Below are 25,052 nucleotides of genomic sequence, written 5' to 3'. Positions count from 1 at the left end.
TTGAGGCCGTGCTGAGCTCCACTTCTGAGGCTGAGCGGAGCTCTACTATGTGATGCCGAGCTGGGCTCAACCCTTGATGCCGAGCTGATCTCTAGCCTTGATACCGAGCCGATCTGTGTACACTGATTGTTTTGGTGGATTTCCTTATGTACTTGATAATTGAACTTTATTTTTATTGTGTAAATATCATGCCTTCGAGCCCAAATGTATATAATTATTGTATTACAAATCGGGTATCAAATATTATGAGATTATTCACAGGTAAAACTTAGTCTTCCGCTGATCTGATGAGTTTATATTAGTTGTGTGTATGTTGTGGTGGAATACAGTATCTGATGATCCTGGCAGGTTTGGGTTAACCGGTGTTAACTCGGTCACTGGCCCGGTTCAGTGTGAACGGAATGTGACAGCCGCCTTGTGAGTTTAGGTGAAAAAGGGATAGAAAGAGGGTGAGAGATGTCTCCCAATCCATTTTATGAACCAATGCACAAAACTCAATTAAACTCTACCAACTATTCAGTAAGAGTTGGGATGGGTAAATGCTGAAGTAATGAAACACCTCGATCACAAAGGGGTGGATGAGAAAATGAAGGCCTCCTATAAAGGGCTCCTCGAACAAACAAACCTCGTCGTCAGACAACATATAGGAGAACTCATCAGCAGTAAGTGCCCAGAGAGTAACAGTATCAGGAACATGGAACCTGGACTTAATCTGAACCATATCATCTACCGTTAGGTGGCTAAAGAAGTTCAAAGCCTCAAAACCAATGCCCGTGGGGATGATAGAAGGTACGATACCCTTCTAAACATTAGGCACAACCAAACTAAGACCAACTCTTGAAGGAAGCACAGCCACTGGAGCCCCTGTCACGGAAGGGATCCAATACGAGAGCAGTAAATGCGAAGGTGGCCCTATTCATTGCAGAGATCTCCGCGATCTCTGCCTCCACATTCTGAGAAGACATCGAAGAAGGACAAAGAGAAGATAAAAGAAGGAAGGAGAAAATAGAAAGGGAGCTTACTAGTGAAAAAGACAAAGCCCAACAAGCGAGGAAACCACAACAGCAATAGTGGCAACCCAAAAGTAGGAGATGAGAGCTCTATCGGCAAGGGGAAGAAATTGCGGAAGGGGAAGAGCAGTCTTAACTACGATGAAGATCAACAGTGGAAAAGCCCAATAGATCAGTCTGCTTAGGAGATGTGTGGACAACATTGCTGTGAAATAGGTTGTGCACTATAGCCTATAAGAAGCGACGCTACCTGAGCCAAACAATAGGTCGGTTCCCCCTCTCCTACATCATGCTAAAGACGGTGAGATCGTCATGGCACCCCTTGATTCCTTAGCCATAAAATAAGGTGCCTTTTTAGCCACGAAAATGTACTGTTGCGCTAGCACGCTTCCTAGGAAGACCACATCGCATCAATGAAAGAAGAAAAATCCAACAAAAGATGAAAGGTCAAAGCTAATTGTAGCCTTGCCGTAGTCTGGCAAGGCAAGCACCGGTTCCTCCATTATCGCCTTCTTAAGGTCCTCAAAGGCTTGCTAGCATGCCTCAGACCATTCCCATGCCTTATTCTTATGCAGGAGGTCTATGAGTGGACCTTGTAGAGGGATTGCTACTCTATCACCCCAAAAAGCCCACTTGTTAAGAAGGAATGAAAGCAGGGCAAACTGTTATGGGAAATATAGTTCAAGGAAGATAGAGACAACCTAGTGACCAACGAATAGGTCGCTCGGACTAGACGCACAGCATGTTACCCCCACTAGGAAACTCCTAAAGAAGTCTATCCAGCCTGACACGTGGGCCATGGAATGAGGATCAATCCTAGTCCACAAAGGACTACAGGTGGAATACCAAATCTCCCATTTTAAGGAAGGTTTGACACATTGTATTCTTCGAGATATTGCCAGTACGAGAAACTCGCATAATGGGAACGACCTCTATACTCACTTCCCTAATACAACTCCTACTATATCTAAGCTCCTACCTACGGTGAACAACTACCAAAACAAGACTCTCCATAGACAACCGCCATCTTCAAATATAAAAACCCAAGTAAACCTCTTTCTAAGGGACTGATTTTTTTTATTGCAATTGAAATTATCTGTTTGCATAGAAGTCTAACTTAAGCATCGAGGGGTGGATGCTTAAAGTATAAAAACCCAAGCAAACCTCTTTCTAAGGGACTGATATTTTTTTATTCCAATTGAAATTATCTATTTGCATAGAAGTCTGACTTATGCATCGAGGGATAGAAAGAGGGCGAGAGATGTCCCTCGATCCATTTTATGAACCAATGCACAAAACTCAATTAAACTCTACCAACTATTCGATAAGAGTTGGGATGGGTAGATGCTGAAGTAATGAAACACCTCGGTCACCAAGGGGTGGATGAGAAAATGAAGGCCTCCTATAAAGGGCTCCTCGAACAAACAAACCTCGTCATCAGACAACGTACAGGAGAACTCATCAGTGGCAGGTGCCCAGAGAGTAACAGTATCAGGAACATGGAACCTGGACTTAATCTGAACCATATCATCTACCATTAGGTGGCTAAAGAAGTTCAAAGCCTCAAAACCAATGCCCGTGGGGATGAAAGAAGGTACGATACCCTTCTAAACATTAGGCACAACCAAACTAAGACCAACTCTTGAAGGAAGCACAGCCACTGGAGCCCCTGCCACGGAAGGGACGATCTCGTCCTTCCGGAAGGGATCCAATACGAGAGCAACAAATGCGAAGGTGGCCCTATTCATTGCAGAGATCTCCGGGATCTCTGCCTCCACATTCTGAGAAGACATCGAAGAAGGACAAAGAGAAGATAAAATAAGGAAGGAGAAAATAGAAAGGGAGCTTACTAGTGAAAAAGACAAAGCCCAACGAGCGAGGAAACCACAACAGCAATAGTGGCAACCCAAAAGTAGGAGATAAGAGCTCTATCGGCAATGGGAAGAAATTGCGGAAGGGGAAGAGCAGTCTTAACTACGATGAAGATCAACAGTGGAAAAGCCCAATAGATCAGTCTGCTTAGGAGATGTGTGGACAACATTGATGTGAAATAGGTTGTGCACTATAGCCTATAAGAAGCGACGCTACCTGAGCCAAACAATAGGTCGGTTCCCCCTCTCCTACATCATGCTAAAGATGGTGAGATCGTCATGGCACCCCTTGATTCCTTAGCCATGAAAAAAGGTGCCTTTTTAGCCACGAAAATGTACTGCTGCGCTAGCACGCTTCCTAGGAAGACCACATCGCATTAATGAAAGGAGAAAAATCCAACAAAAGATGAAAGGTCAAAGCTAATTGTAGCCTTGCCGTAGTCTGGCAAGGCAAGCACTGGTTCCTCCATTATCGCCTTCTTAAGGTCCTCAAAGGCTTGCTAGCATGCCTCAGACCATTCCCATGCCTTATTCTTATGCAGAAGGTCTATGCGTGGACCTTGCAGAGGGATTGCTACTCTGTCACCCCAAAAAGCCCACTTGTTAGGAAGATATGAAAGCAAGGCAAACTGTTATGGGAAATATAGTTCAAGGAAGATAGAGACAACCTAGTGACCAGGGAATAGGTCGCTCGGACTAGACACACGACATGTTACCCTCGCTAGGAAACTCCTAAAGAAGTCTATCTGGCCTGACACGTGGGCCACGGGACGGGGATCAATCCTAGTCCACAAGGGACTATAGGCGGAATACCAAATCTCACATTTCAAGGAAGGTTTGACACGTTGTACTCTTTCAGATATTGCCAGTACGAGAAACTCCCATAACGGGAACGATCTCTATACTCACTTTCCTACTACAACTCCTACTATATCTGAGCTCCTACCTACGGTGAACAACTACCAAAACAGGACTCTCCATAGACAACCGCCATCTTCAAGTATAAAAACCCAAGTAAACCTCTTTCTAAGAGACCGATTTTTTTTATTCCAATTGAAATTATCTGTTTGCATAAAAGTCTGACTTAAGCATCGAAGGATTAGCCCGATATTCACTCTTCTGTATTTATTCCTCTTTGCAGGATTCAAAGGAAGCCTCGGATGATTTCCCACGGAACACTACTACACTCAACACTTTTCATGAGGATGATGACTTAAGAGTACCCTCTCTCTCTCTCTCTCTCTCTCTCTCTATCGTCAATGATTTTCTTTTTCTGCCCCCTTACGATAAGGATAGTAAGTTCTGTTCAGAAGGAATTAACACGTGTAGAGGCAACTAACTGCAAATCAGTAGATTGACGGTAACACGCAAGTCAAATTCTGTACCATAAATGCCTGCCATAGGGATTGAACTCAGCGAAGCCAGTACTTAGCCACAAAACAAATGGATCTCATGGCTTTTTTTTATTATTATTTTTTTTTTTTTCCCTCTAACGAATGGCAAATCCCTTGGCTTTACATCGCCAAGTCCACCGCATTTTACTCTTTTTTTTTTTAATTATTATTTTTATTTCTCTCTCCATCTTGAGCTAAGCTGCAGTTGGTGATTAATAGCTCACGATGAAGAATCTCTTAGTCGACCGATTCTGGTGGTTAGATGAGACATCCAGAATACAATGAGCAGAGGGAATTACAACACCACACCACAATGGCTAGATTCTCCTCACCCATGTTTCAGAAACACTTCTTTCACCTCAGGAAAAGTACAAGTCAAAATTAAATCAAGCATCCTGATAATTATTAGAATTAATAGGCCAGATGAAATGAAAAGAGTGAACGCACGAAAAACCACTTTGTTCTATTAAATTTAGAAAGGAAAAAAAAAATGTTTGAAATAATGATTCATCTGATTCCATTGCTTTTCACATAAAATTGAAATCGATCCCGTTTATCAAAGTATCAAACCCTTGAACGCTAACGGGAACGCAAACAAGAGAAAGGTCGTCATTATCGCTGGCCAACAGACGCGTGCTGACCATGTTTGCTTAAACATTGATTTCCGTCGCCACACGTTTTGATTACTTAAAGCTTAAAGAACCCAAAACCGGTTCTACCCATTAGACGTCCGGGGTGCACCATGCATTCAAACCTACAAAATATTTGAAGGGTCACCAAACATTAGAGAAGGGCGTTAGAATACTTGGACTAACACACACACACTAACCGTAGATTTAGCGATTAGCATGCCATTACGGCTTGAAAGACAATTTTTTGAAAAAAATAATAATAAAACCCAGATGTCGGGGAGACCTACGATGTAGAGGATCATAAACACATTTTATATCCCAATCTCCAAATACAATTGACGGCCAAGGTTTTTTTTTTTTCTCAGCGATCTTTATTGTAAAAACCTCAAAACAGCAGGGAATATTGAAGAGGGAGGATTGAACTTAATCTATGAGAGCAAGCAATAGAAGTTTTGTATATTTTGGTTTGTCCACTTAATTCTTTTGTACCCAAAATGTTGCCATAGAAAGGTTTGAATAGAAACGCATGATGTTCCATGTGTTTGGATTCCAACATAATCGAACTCATTAAATCCCAGAGAGAGAATTCCAGTTTGCATGCAAGATTCTAATTCTATGGTGGAGCAGGTGGAAATGAGTTATGGCGCATGATTGCGTTCACACTGTATTGATCTGAATGGCTTTCCCAAGGAGTTTTCTGAAAAGGTAGCTAAACTTAAAAACATATTATGAAATTGAGTCCATCCATGGCTTTAAATCAAAACATATATGAATGGCTTCCAAAGTCCTCATTACGAACTATGCATTCATCTGTGCAATGTATTGTATGGATCTATCACTGACATTGGCATCTGCATGCAACAAATATGGTAAAGAACACCTCTCCTTGAAAGGGCTCAGTCTACAAAAGAGTATGTTGTCCTATGACGAATTCTATAGTTGGTATTCAAATTGCCACTTTTAACGCTAGGCCAGTCAGATTGGATAAAAACACAAGTTTGAACACCTATCATCATACTCCCTCCAAACCAAGTCAACAAATTCTACAACACAGCGAAGGTTTTCAGAATGCCAAGGTCAAGGTCAATGAACCTGATTTCAAATAATAGCACTAACTAATTGCACAAATAGAAGATATAATAGACGTATGCTATTGTCGAATTTTACACATACTTCAATGGTGGAAATATCAGGGCTCATAGACAATGTTCACTAAACTTTCTCTCGCCAATCAGATCAAGTGTCAAAATACATTATGAATGACGGTATTTACCATACTAAATCAGACAATAGAGACCAATGACAAGCCTATACCAAATAGGGATTATCTGACATATCGTATATTATTCAAGCTTGCTCAATTTTATTTCATAAATAGTAGGTTCACTCCAACTTCACAGACAACTAAGGAAAAACAAGTTTTCCACTAACCTGAGCCCTAGTTAAAACATCATCAAGACATTGAGATTATGATTTAGTCTAAACTTGGGTCAATATCAAAAAAAAATGCTCAGCTGACACCACTTTCAATTCATAAAATAGAATATAACTTTTTAGGAAATTATGTGTTAAGTTCTAATGGAAGAACAAGACTTGCTCAGGGAATATAGGACTGATAATGATTTTTAATAAATTGTGGTTTGAGAATGAATTTCAGTATAAATATTATCTCTTAGCCTTTGGAAGCGTAAATTACATGACCCGGTCAACAAGCTCCAGTATGTTTTGCCATAACGATAGAAGGAAAGGATAAAAAACTAGCGCTAGATTTTATTTTATATACCACAAGATCAATCCAAGGTCAATTTGATTGCTTAGATACTAGCAAAACGAGTATTAAGGTTGCCAAATCACAAAACATATTGTATTAAGGTTGCCAGATCACAAAGCCAATTGTTGAAACAGAACGTGCTTCTTAACAAAATTAAATGTGCAATATTTTAGTATTTTCCAACTTGCTATGTTGTATAAAAAAGGTAATATTTGTAGCATTGTACTTTTGGTTGTTTCTTACAAGTACAGCCCTAACCATAGTCATGCTACCGAGAAGAGACTTACTATCAATGGATGGAAGATGTGTTATTTACTGGGATACTCATGAACCATATACAAGATGGATGATTAAAAAATAAAGTAGGGACTTCAACCTATCGTAGGTTCAGATCAGAGAGGTGGCTTTTTGAGAGCAGCAGGAAGGTTAATAACATTATGTTTTAGAGCAGTAGCAAGGTTGATAATGTTATTTCAGACCATGATTGTCATGCAAACCATATTTACAGGTTCTACATTATGACCCTCCCTACACCCCACAGCGGCGGGAGCCTCATGCACGGGGTACAACCTTTTTATACCACACTTCAGAAACTGATGTCAACCAAACCTTATTCCTTCACCCCCAGATAACAGCAATGCCAGATGCATCACAGGGTCAAATATCATAGTGACTGAACCATTCGGTTTGAATTAGAGATGATCACCCTACCCTAGCCTTCCAAACTATCGATGTGAGTTCGATACCATAATGAAGTGAGTTCGATCCCCACTACCCACTCCATTTAATTGTGCTGATATAGAGTATGATACATACACCATTGAATCTTTAGTTATAATGGTTTGAAAATGCTCCCTCTTCCATCACATCATGCACTTTTTTTTTTTTTTGAAAAAAGCAAAAGGGAAAAAGAAGGAATGAAAAGCATCCACTGTCTAATGGATCAGATCATAGGACACAGGTATAATAAACCTCTGATATAGGTTGAAAACCTATTAGACGCTATTTATTTCCATCTATTTTCTTCCCTCTGTTCCTGGAAAGCTTTCAACAAAAGAGCTTCCACTTCATCAGTGAATGTCTTGGTAGAAGATATAATTTCTTAGAAATGAGATTTATTGATTTTTAAGCAGGCACGTAAATGATGAAAGCTCCAGAAGTTTGCACAGAGGCATATGCATGTGTAAACTTGTGAACAAAGGTTGCTGTTACATTTTTACCTATGTCAATACTACATAGATTTACGTGCCTTACTAGGACAACTGGTCTTTCATATTTTTAACTAACGTTATAATTGTACGGACTACCAAGTAACAGATGAAAAGAATGAAATAGAGAGCACTGAGTCATTAGGGGAGGGAGGTGAAGGTTTTTGGTAGGGTCCAGAACACTCCCACAAAAAAAACCTGATTGCTGTTAGCACAACTTTTGCATTAGTAAGGTCTGTACTCTCTACCATGCATGTGAACTTGCTCCACCTAGGACATCAATGAACCGAGTGGAGATCAATGCCATCCAAGCAACTGCAATCAACCAACTGCTCAGATATGCAAAGAAAATCCAGAGGAATTGCATGAGGATTATTATCTTACGAGCAAAATCATGATGATGATAAAGAGATTTCTAGGAATGTTTCATTACTTGTTCAGGACTGACAAACTAATATTCATGTATTTTCATACTTCGATCAGTATCTAATGCAATCCAAGGGTTCAAAAACCCTTGCTTGGATAACTTATGGGCCTGCCCAATCAACAAGACTCCAAGTTTTAAAAGGGAATGACAGCTTGGTAAATAACCATAACCAAAATTTTAAGGGGCTGTCAGGCAGACTAAAAGCGAAAGGGACACAAATGGGATTAGTATTTAAAGAATAAAGGTAGACTAGGCAATAAAAGGTTGGGAAAAATATACATGAAAGAGATGGGTATTTTTTTAAAATATGGAAAAGGAGGTCACATTTAAAGACTCACCTGGTTGTCTTCTTCCTTACGATGGAAAACACAAAGGGGAGCAAACCAGTGGAAACTAGTTTCATAAAACTTTGAGAGAAATATCTCATGATATACCCAACCGAAGTGAAACTTTGAGAGGGTAATCTCCAATCATACTCCTCCTGAAACCAACAATAGTAGTCCCAAGAAGCAAGGATTAAAGCTGAGAAAATTTCTGCAAGTTTGGTCTCACTGTTGAGGAAGAACCTGAAATATTTTTTAAAACTCAAATCAGATGGGATTTCAGTGTCAGGTTTGGCAGTCTGAGATGCCTACGCATATGTGCGCACCCCCAAAAGTTATCAAAATTGGAAGGTAACCGTAGGAGGGAGATCAAACCCAAACGTTGGGCCTGCCAGTGTCACACAGAACAGAGGTAACGGTAACAGAAAAAGTGAGAGAAAGGAACAATGAAAAGAAGAAAGATAAGACAAGAAGGAAGATAGAGAAGAAAAAAGGAAACAGAACAGAAGTACCTGAGAAGAGAGATTCAAACTCGATCCAAGGAGCACAAGAAGGAGGGAACAACAACCAACAAGCTGCCTAGGCCACACATGCACTCTCAAAATGTAAACTTAATTCTATTCTGTCCTACTCAATTGGTAACATGCATATAATAAGATAAAACTCCATAGAACTCAACTAGGAAACTAAAACTAAAGCAAGGAAACCAATCCTATCTCAAACTGCCACATAAAAAGATAATTAAAAAGTTACAAAATAACCCTAATCGCATGGCCTGGTTTGGATAAATAGTGGTGTAGGCTTGAGATCCTCCAAACCTAAGCCCAGCCTTCTCCAGCATCCTTACACTCTACATGAGTTTTGAAACAAGGTAAGTCTTATTTCTTCTCTTTTATTTTATTTGTGCAATTAATGTTTGGATATTAACTCCTTCCATCATCCTATTTAGAAGACTCAGAAATGCCTTGGATGGTGCTACTATGTGTTGCACCCTTTGTTTTTCAAGTTTAATGTTAGGATAGTGTTACATATAAACCTATTTTGACAACTTTGGCATGTGCACAAATTTCCCTAGTTTCTTTTTCTTTTTCTTTCCCCCCCCCCACCCCTTTTTTTTTTTTTTTTTGTCATGTTATTTTCTATCTATCTATCATGTGAGATATGAAAGAAAGAATGAAAAGAAGAAAAGTAGAACAGCAAGTTGAAGAGGGAAAAAAAAGGAAACAGGAAGAACTAAGGGGAGTTCATCTAAGGAGAGTTTCAAACTCACCAAGGAGCACAAGAGGGAGTGAACGATAGCCAACAAGCTGCCCACGCCATGCAAGCACACTAAAAACGTAAACTCAATTCCATTCCATTCTACTCAATTGGAAGGATTACATGCATATAAATAAGATAAAACTTGTAATTACTTTCTAAAAAAATGAAGAGGTAACTCAACTAGGAAACTATCATTAAAGCAAGGACACAATCTCTTACATTACCAATTGTTGATGTATACATTTATGCTACCCCTTCCCCCACAGTTCAAGCTTTTAGGTGAAAAGGTAGCAAACATGGTATCAGAGTAAGGAGGTCAAGTGTTTGACTCTTAACAAGTGCATCGGAAGATTTTTGCCGACATTCTCTTCTCTGCCACACAAAGGAAATGCTATGTGAGCTCCATGTGCAAGGACCATGGGATCTTGGCCTGCTCGTGCAGAGGAGTGTTGATGTATACATTTACCCTGCCCTTCCCTAACGATTCAAGCGTTCAGGTGAAATGGTAGCAAACATCAATCCTATCTAAAACTCCCATAAAAAATTAAAAAATAATGCAATTTCATGACCTGGTTTGGGTAAAAATTTGGTCCAATGATGAGCCAAACCATTTCCTTTTCTCTTTCCATCTACCATCTGCACAAGTATCCACCCAACCCCCCTCCCCACCCAAAAAAAAGAAAAAGGATAACTAAAGTCACAACTAAGGTACACCATTCTGCAATTAAAAGTGCAGTGCCAATATATAGAGTTTTTGGTCCTGAAGCTCTAAATCAATAATTCTCATATATTGAAGTGTCTAGGTAGCAAAGTCAAACCCCCCATCCTCCCTTCCTAGTCCTTGCCAGTTGTTAAGCAACTAGTTCAGAGTAACTAAAGTTTTCAGACTGGTTTCAGAGTAGTTTTCTATCAAGGAGCTCAAACATTGTTATCCTCTATTAACATTTCAGATGATGTAGCAAATTAGACTAGACAAACTACGAATGCACAAGCAAAGAAACTCAAGGTATAACCCTTTTGATGTTCTATTTGTAACATCTGCAAATCAAAACTACTCAAGAACCTTGATATCACATTAACATGTTTAGTTTATTGAAATAAGAAGACAAAAACTCACTAGAAATCAAATATATTGATTTAAGACAAGAAAATCAGCAAAAATGTAATGAAGTTTCATTATTACATTGACTTGACAATGGCAAAAGGCCTAAAAGGTGTTATCTAATAACATTTCATATGAAGAAAAGAAAAGTCCTCGTACGTGAAGACAAATTGCCATCAATGCAAGGAAGCACACAAGTAAGAAATAAAAGTTTGATGAAAAAGCAACTTTCAAGTTAAGTAGACAACAATTATTCCTAGAGGAAACCATGAGTCAACAAATTAACACACAGAACTGCTAAAACAGTTGGAAGTTAAGGAAATGGGAAACAAATTTTGATCATCATCGAAGTCAACATTTCTTGAGTAAGAACCAATGACAACTCTCCCACAAGTTCCAGCAACCTTTATGGACCATAGGAAAGGTTGGTTTTCGTTTTTTATTTTTCTTCTCCTTCTTCCTCTTTTTTTTTTTTTGTTTTTTTCAGGGGTGGGGGGTGAGGTGGTTATGGGTGGTGGAAGATCCCACAAAAACTCAAAGGCACAAAAGACAAAGTTCATTCACTAATTCTTAAATGTTCTCATAATATCTACTACTAATAAAAATAAATAAATTATAAAATGAACCTATTTGGTTACTATTAAATTCTGTTTTGATAGCCTATCTAATAGCCTATTAGTGAACCCATTTGCATCTGAGATCAATAATCCATTCGATTATCATATTGCATTAACTAATCTTGTAATTCTAGCTCGTAGTTTAGGCCAATTAAAGTGGACCATTACAATAATAACCAATTGGACCAAAGGCCCAACATGCGTAGTACACAACCCAAGTGATGCAGAATTGAAGACATCTCAGAGGACAAGGACCAAGAAGAACCAGCAGGCTTAACATGGCCTACTTTTTTCGTTCTTTTATTTCTTTGAATTTTTGTTCAATTGGTTCAGTTATTGAACCATTTGTAGTGTGTTATACCCGTGCCCTAAATTCCCTTGTGTGACTGAATGCAGATGAGCCACAAGAGAATGCCGGTACTAATGAATACTGGGTAGCAGCAGTCTTCTGCCGAGAAGGGAAGGATGATCCCACATGCACATGCTACTCATATTTCAAACCATTGAAGAAGAAGTTAGTGTACGTGCTTTACCATTGAAGAGGAATTACCCGAACCCTAGTAGTGAGATGCACGAAAAAAAGACCCACACACTTGCAAACACCTAAGGAACCCTCCACACAGCCATCAGATATTGTCCCACCCAAAGTGGGCCAAAACAGCCCACCGGCTGATGGACACCAACTACTAAGCACCCTCCAGTGAGAATACTTGCCAAAAATGGGTTAATGCTGGCGCGGGCCCTCGCACCCATGCACCTCAAACCACCTCCAATAGCTGGTACAACTTACTAGAGAGTGGATTAATGTCACTCTGAGGTAGGCCACTAGTGCCAAATGAGGAATTAACCCAGTAATGAGTTAAAACTCATTTATTTCCTAAATGGACCCTAAGTAACTTAAAGTTACTATAAATAGAGTTACTTGCTCATTCATTTCATTCCACCAAATTAAGAGCAAGAAAAGGGAGAAAGGAGGAGGAGGCAAGAGAGATCTCCTCCAATCACCTACCCCATTGAAGGTGAGTTTCTCTCTCTACCTCTCATGAATGTTGTGCTCTCTCTCTCCAACCCCCATTCTTAACCTAGGCTAAATGGGCAACCCTAACCGAAATCCCCACAGTTCATCTACATGATTCACAAATTAACTTGGTGGTTTTTTGTAGGAGACCCAAATTAACTAATTCATATACTCACCATTGAGTGTGGAGGCATTCTACATGAAAAACCCCAAATTCACGCAACCCAAACCCTAGAATTTGGGCAATCGACTAAATCCCCTATAATCATCCTAACCTAACCCTATGTTGGGGGAAAAATGTTGTACACCTAAAGGGGGTTGGGGTAGTTATAGGTGAAATTAGAGGCCATTGCATGAAGCTCCAACCTAAATCCCCAAATTTTGGGTAACCTAGACTCTAAACTTGGGGAACATTATCAAATCCCTAGAACCAAAGTAATCTACACAACTAAATACACCATTCCTAAACTAATTAATGTATGTTATGCTACAACATGAAAACTAACCCTAGAACTCCAAACTCTAATTTTTACACTAACCTAAAGTAGGAAAAATGGGAAGTAGGAGTAGAACCATCACTCCAATGGAAAATTGGGATATACATAGTCACTCAAAAGGACCTCAATGACTTTTGGGGCAAATCTGAGCAGAGAAGTCCCCGATTTGGTTCCACCGGCTGATCCCCATCGGTGGATCACCATCACCCGGTGAGCATCCAACGGTGAAACCCCATAGATATTTTGACTCCTTGCAACTTTCAGATTCATCAACCGATGAATTCACTAGTGGGTCACCTCCAGCCAGTGAACCACCCAAAACCCTAAGGTGACCTCCTCTTTGGATGGTTAGTTGACCCTCAGGGAGACCTTCCCATACTTGAACAACTGACCAAAAACCCCTATGTTTTATAGGAATAGAACCGGCAAGTAGTGAAGCATCGCGGCACGAGAACATCGGCAATACATAACAAATAGGAATACGAGGTGAGTGGGTGTCGTGAATATTTTAAGGAGTGTATAACATATTATTGCGTATGATCATGAGCATGTGCATTATGAACCTGTTATTGTTGAGAATTTGGATGTGCATAATGACGTGGTTTTGGGGTGTGTGTGTGTGTGTGTGTGTGTGTGTGTTGATGTTAATGGATGGGATGCAGGTGAACGAAGATTGGATTCCAGCACTACATGCCCATCTTGAGAGTGTGTTGGTGTTGGTGTGTACGTGTTGGTGTTGATGGATGGGATTCCAGCACTGCATGCCCATAGAAAGAAATAGGGTTGGGGTGCAGGGTGGCGAAGGTTCGATTCCGGCACTGCATGTCCACAAAATGTGAGTATGATTGTGATGTGATATGAATTCATACTAGATTGCATTGGGCCAGGAGAATAACCCAGGTGCTACAACCATTGCGAATAGGGGGATAGGTATTGGCTAATCCTACCGTTCGATGGGCCGAGGTTGGGGGAATTTCTGGTGACCGAGGTGGGGGTACCGGTGTCGTGACAAACCCATCACCAAAGGTTAGATACTAGTGTAGTGGTATATATGGAGGATTATTAATAAGGGCTTATCGGGTACCGAGTAGCCATGTAAAGACCGGTATGCTCCTGACTCGCAATTAGTTTGTATCGTCGGGAGACCGATAACGAACCTTCATGACCAGGGATACCACCTATGTTGCACTAGCACTAAAACCCAATATGGACTTAGAATCTATTGATTAGGCTTGTGTGATAATAAACCAGATCATAACATTGCATTCATCTAATACGCATTCATTTTATGTTGTTGAGCATTGTCATTATCATAACATTCATATATGATTATGTTTGCTTGCATGTCCACCACTCATTGAGCTTCGTGGAAGCTCACCCATTTGTTTCAATGTTTTTAGATGATGATCTAGGGAACCCTTCAGAGGCTACTATTGAGGAGCCAGCTCTATACGGAGATGAGCTATGGGTCGAGGAACTGATTGCAAACGAGACAGGTTGCGTGTGATGATTGTGCCTACGGGGCACCTTGAAGATGACAATAGTCGTCGTCCTCTTATGATTCTTTTGTGTATACACTTGATGTAACCCAAGGGGTAATATTATAATTATGTTCTGACATGAGTAAACATTCTTTTGTATAAATATGGTACATATCAATAAAATTCACCAGCTGTGTTTATCTCACTGATTATTATTTATACTGTGGATTTTAGATTTATTTTATAACATTGTGACCTAAAATACTTCATCGAAGATCCTAGATGGATTGTGGATAGAGTTGCGTGTCCAGGTCACCAACCTTCAGGTAAGCGAAGGTGGGGTGTGATATAGTGGTCATTGAGTTAGCCAAGTAATTAACCAATCAGGTTCTATTTAACATTAACCTTTTGGCTAACCAATCAGTTTCTGTTTTATCCTATACGTAAGCTAGCTTTTAGTTATTTACTTTATTGGATTATGATTAGGACTCCCACTCCATAAGTGGGTATTTCCTGGTCTAGTTTGGCTTCCTTTTTGGTCTACGGTTTGTATTCTCTATTTATAAATGTTAAGTTTGTCTCGAATTCTTGACCTGTTTTGAAGAATAACCATGATGTAGATCCATACTTTGGGTTAGGCTATCGCAGGAGGAAGCCCAGCCCAAGAACCCCCTCTTAGTTAAGGGGTTTTAGTGATCTTAAATAAGGGCGGGCCTAGAAGGCCCATCGATTTTCACTTATTTAATAAAGTTCTTAGTTAATTTAATAGGGTCCATTGGGCCCATCGATTGTGCTAAGCCCATTAAAGGCTTTTAGTTAATGACTATTAACTACTTACTCCATGTTGGAGTTCTAGTCTACTCTTAGTGGGAGCCCAACTCCTATGATGAAATGTCTAAACCTACTTGGAGTCACTCCTAGTTATGGTATAAACGCTATTCTGCCCTCTCTATATATAGAGAAGCTTATGTACTCTTATTTCTCAGATTTGAATAAAGAAAATTACAGTCAATTGCTTAGAACAGCCGAAATAGCTGTGGGTGAGAAACCCGGGCCGAGATATCCCTTCTCCCCCCACTTTTCCTTTGTCTTAATTTCAGTTCTTGTTTTCTATTTGCTGCGCCTGTTTACTGTTACTGTGAGGAGTCAAAAGGATTTCAGATCTGTCCAAACATTCAGAACCAGAATCGATACCCAGGAATTCCCCTTCTTGAAGCCTGTGATCTCTCTCTTCTCCCCTCTTCTGTAATCTGATCAGGGAGCTACTGCTAAGGGGTGTTATAGACCATTGTATGACCCCTCAGTCCTCTTCTTGAAGCTGTCCAGATAGTGTAGTTGCTGTTTCTGCAGAAGTTTTTCAGATTCTCTCTCCTAGGTCTGAAAATCAAGAAGATATATAATTCCAAAACCAGCCGTCAAAAGTCTATCAGCTTTGGGGGTTTTTGTAACCTTGGCGGGCCCTACCTTCAACCAAAAGCCCAGCTCCAACTGAGCTCTCCAAGCTCAGCCGCAGGTCTCTCTCTTGGACCCTACGCAGGTTATTTTCTATCTCCTATTCTCTAAGTTTTTTTTCTTGGTTTTGGGAGTTGTTTTACTTGTCCTTTGTGGGGTTACTTCTGGATTCCTCTCTTTGTTATTCTATTCTATCTTTGGGATTCTAGAATTAATTGTGAAGTCTTGAATTGTCTTGTTTGGGGTTGTATTTTGTTGGGGGTAGTTTACTTGTAACCTACTACTACATTAGACCCGCTCCGACATATTTTGGTGGCAACCCGAATGGGATTTTTTCTGAAATCTGTGATGGAAGCAGAGAGGTTGGGCCGATTGACCTGTGACTTGGAGGAGTATATAATGTACTATCGTCTTGTTGAGCAAACAATTGTAATTTGGGGGGTTTTCGAGCTAGGGTTTCATAGCGAGTTTTCTCGGTGTTGTTTGGGTGTAATACCTATTCTACACAGTGAAACATCTTCTTCTTCATCTGAGGACGTAGCACACCACATCGGTATGTGAACCTCGTTGAATCTCTGTGCTTTGTGAGGATCTATGTTAGTTTATTTTCGTATTTATTGATGTTTGCTATAACAATAAACAAAGCTCAAGGGAAAAAATGCTGCCTATGATTTTTGCATTCAACCTTTTATTGTCTCCGCTGCTGAGGTGAATCAGCTTCTTCCTGTGGTGAATCAAGCACCAGGTTAATGGTGAATCTAACCTAGCCATGCGGTGAAAAACCCAAGCACTGATCTTGTATTGTTTTCTTATCATTTTTCTCTGCTACTTCTATTCTCTGTTTCTATGATTGGAACAGATAATAGCCTGCAGTGAAAAAACCCATGCCCTGCTCTTGTATTATTTTTAATGCTGCTTCTATCCTCTCTTCCTACGATTGGATTATGGATTATCTATTCTGGTCCGCAAGCTATTGTCCTATTGCTTCAAGGAGTCTTCGGTTCCTGCTGCAACACAGGTCAAACTTGAGTCTCCTCCTAGTATCTCCTACTGCAAGGTCCACTGAATTGATCTGACTTCAAAATCTAATCTTGCAGGTTGGATGATTGATTACCTAATTCGACTATGAGTTTCTGTTTTCGTAGTATGGTTAAAGATTGAATCTTAGTTGAATACCTGAGTTTAATTTGTCCTAGTCTGGGATTGGGATTTTCCTCAGTATTCTTTCATCTCAACAGAAAGATTCATAAGTTTGTTGGATTTGAAGTTTCCTACTACCACAAGGAATCTGCAAATCTGGGTCATCCAACTGTTGGATTGATCACCACTATTGATTTATTATTCTCTTCTCTATTCTTAGCATTCAACCAAGAGGATCTGTAAACTTTACTGTTGATTTTTTTTATCTGGTCTTCTCTTGCCCTATTTCCAATCTTGTATATTACTACTTGTTACTTTTGACCAGAAACACATTATCAATGACTTCAACAAATCACAACAGATAATTTATTTCCAGAACAGTCACTACCATTTTTCAGTTTCTGAGATTCTTGAATCATAAATTGTAGCAAAAGAAAATCTTAAACCACTATGCATCTAACTGCAATATAATCATCCCACACTTACAGATACATACAAAATTGAATGTGAGCATAATGTCTGCAAATTTAAATTCAAAATGAGCAAACATCTTTATCTTTTATTTTATAAATGGAGAAATAGGATTTGGATACTACACAAGCCTCAGAATGCCACATCTACTAGTTTCAGTAAAAGCACATTTGAAGATAACAGAATTAGAAACATGGTTCTGCAAACCTACCAAAGCTAATGTAAGTTACCATCCATCAACAAATAATATATTTGAGAATCTGTTCAAATTAGAATTCGATTCAGATGATTTACCTTCAGTCAGACAAGCGTAGATCAGAAGAAAATAAACAAAAGAACAAAATAATAATAATGAACTAATGTATTACCTGACACTAAGAACTTATTCATGATTGCCAGAACCTTGCAGTGCTTGAGCTGTCGTTTGCTGTTGTTGTTGCTGCTGCTGCTGCTGCTGCTGCTGCTGCTGCTGTTGTTGCTGCTGCTGTATCTGGAGGAGAAGGCTGGCAGCAAATTGTAGCGTTGATTGGTATCTTTGGTTCTTATCTGCTTCACCATCTGATGTACCTTGGCCAGCACTTGATAGAGCAGATTGTAACTGTTGTACCTGATTAGGAAATTCTGAGTTTCCTTTATCAGTTGCTGACAGCATGCCAAATTGTGGTTGGGATAAATTTGAGCCCTGAACCTGGGCAGATGCAATGACAGGGGGCCTAGGCTGCAGAAAGACCTGAGGACGGAATAAACCAGAAGCTTCTGTACCAGGTACCATCCCATAGCCTTTCTGAGCAATTTGAGAAGCATCAACTTGATACTGTTGGGTGCCCTGATGAGGTACTGTATACTGCCCAGTTTGGGAAGGAACAGGAAAGCTATTCAAAGGTCTAGATGTTGCACCCTGTTGAGTCACATTGAGAGAAGGATCCTGAATCTGTGTACTACCAAGGATGGCTTGTGCAGAGGGGTCAGATCCATTTGATACATTCGTGTATGCAGGAAAGTGAGACAAAAGTTGTCCCTGGGAATTAAATTGAGCTCCCAATGGCTGGGATGCATAGCCTACTTGTTCTTCCTTCACAGGATGATGAGCACCAGCAACAGAGGCTTGATGATCTTGTCTCCATCCCTGTGGTGGTATTGCTCTATCAGGTGTCAAAGCAGGCAATGAGGGCCTTGAGGAAGGGCCGAGCTGTAACTGAGCATTGTTTGAATTTGAGGACTGCATATTGTTGTTAGGAAGTAAAGCAGCAAGGGTAGCAATGAGCTCAGGAGTTAGAGATACTCCTTGGGGAGCCACTGAGGGATTACTTGCACTGTCTCGAGGAGCAGACTGCATTGCATGGGGCTCATCAGAAGGTAAGAGTTGTTTCGGAGGTTGAGGCATCGAATCCTCATGGAATGCCCTATTATAATCAATTGGCAATGTTTGGTCCTCCTGATGAACTGAATTGTAATCGTTTTGAGGAAGTAATTGCTGCCTATCGATATACTGTGATGGAGGAAAAGTGGACTGCTGTGGTTGTTGATTGGATGCATTGCTTGGTATTTGCTGTGGTAACTTGAGAACCACACCATAGAGACGCTCTGGACCTGAGACAGACAGCACTTTTGTTAAGAAATCTGACGGAGGCACCAAAAATAATGTCATCCCATCATCAAGCTTAGCAACACCAGCACGATTCTTTGCACCAAGGTAACGAAGAAATTCAGTGTAGGAAGCAAAATCATCTTCACTGTCTGGTAGGAAGAAAACAATGTCAAAACCACTTGCTTCTGCATAGTGTTTTGTGAGCATATCCAATCCTGTTCTTGCTGAGCAATTCACAATATCAGGGCTGCAAACCACAAGTCGATGTCAGTATTAATATTGTTAACTAACAAAGCAAACATTTAGGTCCATAAAAAGATCTGTTAACAAAACAATGATCCCTTCAAATCAAGCAAACCATTGAGCAGATTAAATTACTTGGAACAGTTTATAGAATGCGACAGAGATGATGTTCATCTATTTTTGATAAAACAGATTAGGTCCATATATTGCATAGTCTAGAATCATCAGGTTCATTGACTTCTTTCTCCAATAAGATGCCTGGATAAGAAAATTGCAGCTCAGAAAAACAGGTTGCACTGGTGTTTGGCATTCAAAGAAATGTCTGAAATGGTGACTTGGGAAACGAGAACAGTTTCATCAAAATAGAGCTGTTTGGCGGGCAAGGATACATGTAGCCAACCCCATTTAGGTGGGATTTTTTGTTATCATTTTAGCCTCTAACAGATCCATGCAGCCAACCCCATTTAGTTGGTAAAAGGCCAAGTTGTTGTTGATTGTAAAATAATCTAGTTCATGAACGCTGCAAAATAAAGGAGTACCTAATGCAAGCAATTATACACCACTATTTATATAGATGAGATGTTAAAAAACACATGACAGAAGTTCCAGGTTAAGAGAAGCAAAAGAAAGCATCCAGATGCAATATAACATGCAACACACCAAATACTGGGAAAATGGATCTTTTCCTTTCATACAAGGTAGGGAAACAGAATGCCACCATTACATTTAGGACTAAGAGAAAAGAACGAATTTTACACTTAGGGCCCACATGCACAAGGACAACATGCCTTCCCCCAAGCCATGTGTCTCATGTGTGTAACCTTAAGTTGGGATCAGCCACTAAAACAAAACATGAGCAGTTTACAGCCTCGCCCTGGGATAGTAGGTAAGACTTGAGTTTTTTATTTTATTTATTTATTTATTTAGGTTGGTATACGTTTGCTGACTAAGATAATGCAGGCCCCATCCAAATATTTGTCATATTTTAATATCTAATAGCTATGAGATTTTAAATGTTTTGGTTTCATTTGTAATGAACTGAATTACAAGGCCCAAAAGTGGGGGCTCTAAAGGGGTGTACGAAAATGGATATTTAATTAGTAAATGGGGTCCATTAGGTACTATAGTTGGATTGAGTTTAGTAATTAAAGACATTCGGTGGCCAATTCTCTCCTTCTTGATCTATTCTCCCCATCCTCTCTTCTCTTTCCTTCTCACCATTCACGGATATTGTTCACAGTCCCAAAACAGTAGATTTCCCTTGCATTTTACCGATTTCTCTTCTATTCCTTACAACCTTAATCCATCCTACCCATTACCCAACACCCAACACCATTCTATTATAGTTTAGCCCTAGATTTTGAACACTAGGTTGTCCTACATCAACTTCGTATCGGAGCCTAACTTAGCCATCCGCTTGCCAATAGAAGAACAGCTATTATATTCATAGATTGATGACTGGGCGACTTGAGAATCTCATCTCGCGGTCCATGGTAGAGATGTTGTCCATGACATGAGATCATCATTGAATCTTATGGTGATATTTTCATCAAATTTTCAGTTCCCTCCAACTTCGATTGTGCTAGATGTCACATATCTCCTTCCCAACATGTCATTTATAGCTAGTCATGGATGGATGAACCGAAGGCTGCCCTTGATCGTGAAGGGAACTTATGTACCAAAGATAAAGGCGTGAATTTTGAACCAAAACTGTTTACCTAAACCGAACTGAACAGATTAAATGGAACCAATAAACTGAATAATAATTGGTTTATTTCGGTTTTGGATTATGGAACCAAATAATAAACGGTTCAGTTTGGTTTTGAACCGATAAACCGTCGTTCTAAACTACTAAAACCGATAAACCATTAAAATAAAAAAATAGAAAAGTCAACCCAGTGCACAAGGATCCCACTACTGCAGGGTCTGGGATGGCAAATGTACGCAGCCTTCACCCCCTGCTCTGTAGGAGGGCTGTTTTCAAATTTCGAACCTGTGACCAACATGTTGCAATATGCAACTTAACCGTTGCACCACAGGCTCATCCACTAAAAAGGTTGGTTCCTTGGCTTGATCCAAAATTAGGTTAGTATGAAAAATAAAAATAACCTTTTATGTTTTGCTACATATGCTAGACAGCTAGGGGATCTTTTGTGAGCTTTCTCTACTGTCCAAGTTAATCTATTTGATATGGTTTATTTACAATCCACATTTTAGAAATTTGGGTCATTCTTCGTTTTGCATGGGCTTAGTTTTTGGCTGAACTGAAAACAATTACAAACCGTATAACAGAAACCTATAGCAAACCGAACTGATATAAACTGTACAATCGGAATTTGAGAACTCAGACACCGATTAATAATTCGTTTGGTTTCAGTAATGTCCATTACATCCCGAACCACACAGATAAACACCCTTAGCCATAGAACCCTCTCGTATGCATCAAAGATTTATTTTTAAGGGGCTGCTACCAGATGAGTATTCAAGGTAATCAAACACCATGCCTACAACTGCCACAAGAAAGAGGACAAGAAAGATGAACTAGTTGTTTCAACTGAGCCTACCAAGCACATTCAATCCCTTAGAGATGAAAACGAGGAGCTTGTAAAAGATGCTACTAAAGCGATCATGCCTTTTTTATTCACAAGTTTCAATACACAGATGCAACATAAAAGCTTCATATTCTAAATTCTGTTCAAGTTGCAGAAAAGAAACTGCAAGCAACCATCAAAGTGTTCTATTCCTCCCTACTACAACAAGGACAATTTTTTTTAACTAAGGGTGAATAATGCAGACCCAGCCCAAAACTTAGGCCCATTTTAATATATATTGGGTATGGACTGTTAATTCTTTGGCTTCCACGTTTAATTTGCTGAATTATAAGGCTCAAAAGCAGGGAGTCTAAAGGGGTGTATGAAAAAATATATTTAATTAGTAATGGGTCCATTAGGTAGTGCAGTTGGCTTTAATTTAGTTATTAAAGAAGGCTTTTCATTAGTTGTGTGAGGCCCAAGTTATCTAGAAGTTATCTAAAAGATAAAAGAGTCCTTGTTGGCTAAGTAGTCTAGCATGCTAAAAGTTTTAGATTTAGGAGACTCTCCTTTGTTTTCTCATAAATATGTTACAACCCACCTCGCCCCACCCCCCGCCACCCCCCCCCACCACCTAAAAAAAAAAAAAAAACTGTGGAATAGAATGGATTAAATTTGTTGTTAATGGCTAGTTTTTCTCCCTTCTTGATTCTTCCCTCCCTCATTACTGTTAATGGTTTGTGTCACCAAAACAAAAGCTTTCCTCTAAGCTATTTGATGTAGATCCACATTATGGAAGGAAATATGAGAGGAAGAAGGGTCAAACCTTAGTCCACCTGAGTGGCCAGGGTCCAGCCAAGAAGCCAGCCGAACCCTCGCTTGGTCCACCTGAGTGGCTAAGTACAAATAAGGGCCAATTGGGCCCATCGGCTAGGGGAATAATTAGTAGTTGTTTTTAATTAATTAGTGGGCCATTGGGCCCATCGAGTTAAGTGGCATGTCGAGTCCAAATTGTCTTAGGACTCTATTTGTTTTCCACATAGATTTATTATCCCTAGTCTAATTTTGAATTCCTAGTTGTAGTAGGAGTGTCTAGTCCTATTGGAAACTAGCTCCTAGTTGAAGTAGGAGTGTCTAGTCCTATTGGGAAACTAGCTCCTAGTGGTAGTTTGATTGTTATTCTGCCCTCTATAAATAGAGGAGTCTATGTACTCATAATTTCATATTTGAATAAAGAATAATTGTAATCAATTGCTTAGAACAGCCGGGATAGCTGTGGGTAAGAAGCCCGGGCCGAGACAGCCGCTCCTCCCCCAACTTTTTCCTTTGTTTCTTCTTGTTTAAAGCTTTATATTTTATCCTACAGTTACTGCTGTTGAAGTATACGACTGTTGTGAGTATTCAAAAGTTCAGATCTATCCAAGTTACAAACCAGATTTGATTCTCTCTCCTGAAGCCTGCGATTATTTCTCCTAGGTCAGAAAATCAAGAAAGCTTGTAACTTCACAACCAGCCGTCAGAATGCTCTCAACTTTTGGGGGTTTTTGTACCCTCCCTGGGACTAGCTACGCCCAAGAGTGCAGCTCAATCGGACTCCTACAGACCTGGCCGCACCTCTCTCTCTCTCTCTCCAACTCTATAGCAGGTCTTTCTCTCTCCTATCAGGTTATGTTTTAGGTTGGTTTTGTTCCTATATGGGTATTGTATCCTCGGGGGTTTATTTGATGGTCTTATTTCTTTGTTTCCTGATCCTATTTGTATTGTTTGGGGTTATAAATTGCTGGGGTAGTTTCTTATAATCTACTCCTGCATTACTGTTCCTTCTAAAACTAGAATCTATACATACTATAAAACATTATGCCTACATTAGAAATCCCTAATATAATGGAGTCCGTATATATGTATCATAAAAAAGAGACATCTTCCATAAAACAAATGAGTATATGCACGTAAGGAATGTTCATAATTTAGTGGGGAAACTTTGGCAAAACATTATGGCTTAGCCATAAAGATTATGGTATTATACTGAACACCACACTACGCAGAGGCTTCATATGTGAAGCCAAGGCCAAGCCCTAAATTCATCAGGCCATCAGGTGGGCTGGACTAGACCAGTGATGAAAAACGCAGGCCAACCCTCTATCAGCCCCTATTAGATGGTTAAAACCTATTAGGGCAAACTAATCTAGACGGCCTTGTGAAATGAGGCCAAGATTGGGGACATGTAGAACCCATTGTCCCATGCCTACATGTCAATTTTCAGCCCTAACAGAATCACTAAGTGGAAAATTGTGCACATGTAGAACCTGTTATCCCATGCCTACATGTCAAGTTTCAGCCCTAACAGATATCACTAAGAGGCAAAATAAAGCTTGGAATATCCTGGGACTGTAGGAAGGTGCATAGACAAACACAGACGGCTGAAAAACATAAGGATGCACACCAATACAATGGATTGTATGGTATTTGATTGAATTAGGTTCTGAAATTTGACACGGCTAATCCAAACCTAGACCCGTCAATCCAGTGACCAGAATCACCACATAATCCTGCCACATGGCTCAAAATGGTTGACCATTGAGATAAGTTATCTACATGGGGCAGTGAAAACAATTTTTTCCCCTATAGGTTATGGGATATTAAAATAGGGGTGTAAGTTGACGGCCCAAATGGCCTGAACCCGAACAGTGCCTAGGCCAAGATTTCTGGCTCTGAAGGCGGGTTAGGGTTGAAAAATCTTTATCCATCAGTCAAGGTTGGGCCGGGCCGGCCCAGAGTTGAGGCCTCGGGTTGAGCCCAACCCGGCCCAAGCCCAGCTCAACCCTCTTTCAGCCCTACAAGTGAGGCAGCCGAGGTGTGGGAAGAACGTCCAGATAATTGTAAAATGAACAATCTCGTCGCTTGAACTTTCAAGGTCCAATTCACTCATCAGAAGAAGAAATCAATTCCAAAGACAAGTATACCTTCCAAGGTCCCAACTCTATTGCATTTTTTTCTGGGCAAATCAAGGTTCATG

General features: G+C 40.0%; 1 protein-coding gene across 9 annotated transcripts in view; it reads right to left on the bottom strand.

Annotated features, from left to right (window-relative positions):
* Positions 1-4,713: 4,713 nt before the first annotated feature.
* The window catches only part of LOC122063660 (flowering time control protein FPA), a 44,516-nt gene continuing 24,177 nt past the window's right edge, over positions 4,714-25,052 (bottom strand). The window contains exons 6-9 of one of the 9 annotated variants that reach the window (XR_006135432.1): positions 18,043-19,509; positions 17,886-17,934; positions 9,907-9,965; positions 4,714-5,029 (exon numbers count right to left, since the gene is read on the bottom strand). Coding sequence is in view for 4 of the 9 variants with exons in the window: in XM_042627355.1 (XP_042483289.1) it covers positions 18,057-19,509 (1,453 nt within the window). In the remaining 5 variants the exon portion in view is untranslated. Of the gene's footprint in view, positions 5,030-7,776; positions 8,202-9,906; positions 9,996-10,053; positions 10,374-11,032; positions 17,935-18,042; positions 19,510-25,052 lie in introns of those variants that run through there. The other 8 variants (XR_006135429.1, XR_006135431.1, XR_006135430.1 and 5 more) reach the window with 8 other exon arrangements.

This window comes from Macadamia integrifolia, unplaced genomic scaffold, assembly GCF_013358625.1.
Source record: "Macadamia integrifolia cultivar HAES 741 unplaced genomic scaffold, SCU_Mint_v3 scaffold1410, whole genome shotgun sequence".
Lineage (NCBI taxonomy): Eukaryota > Viridiplantae > Streptophyta > Magnoliopsida > Proteales > Proteaceae > Macadamia > Macadamia integrifolia.
The sequence above is the reverse complement of the archived record's forward strand: the minus strand, read 5'-3'. Positions and strand labels throughout refer to the sequence as shown.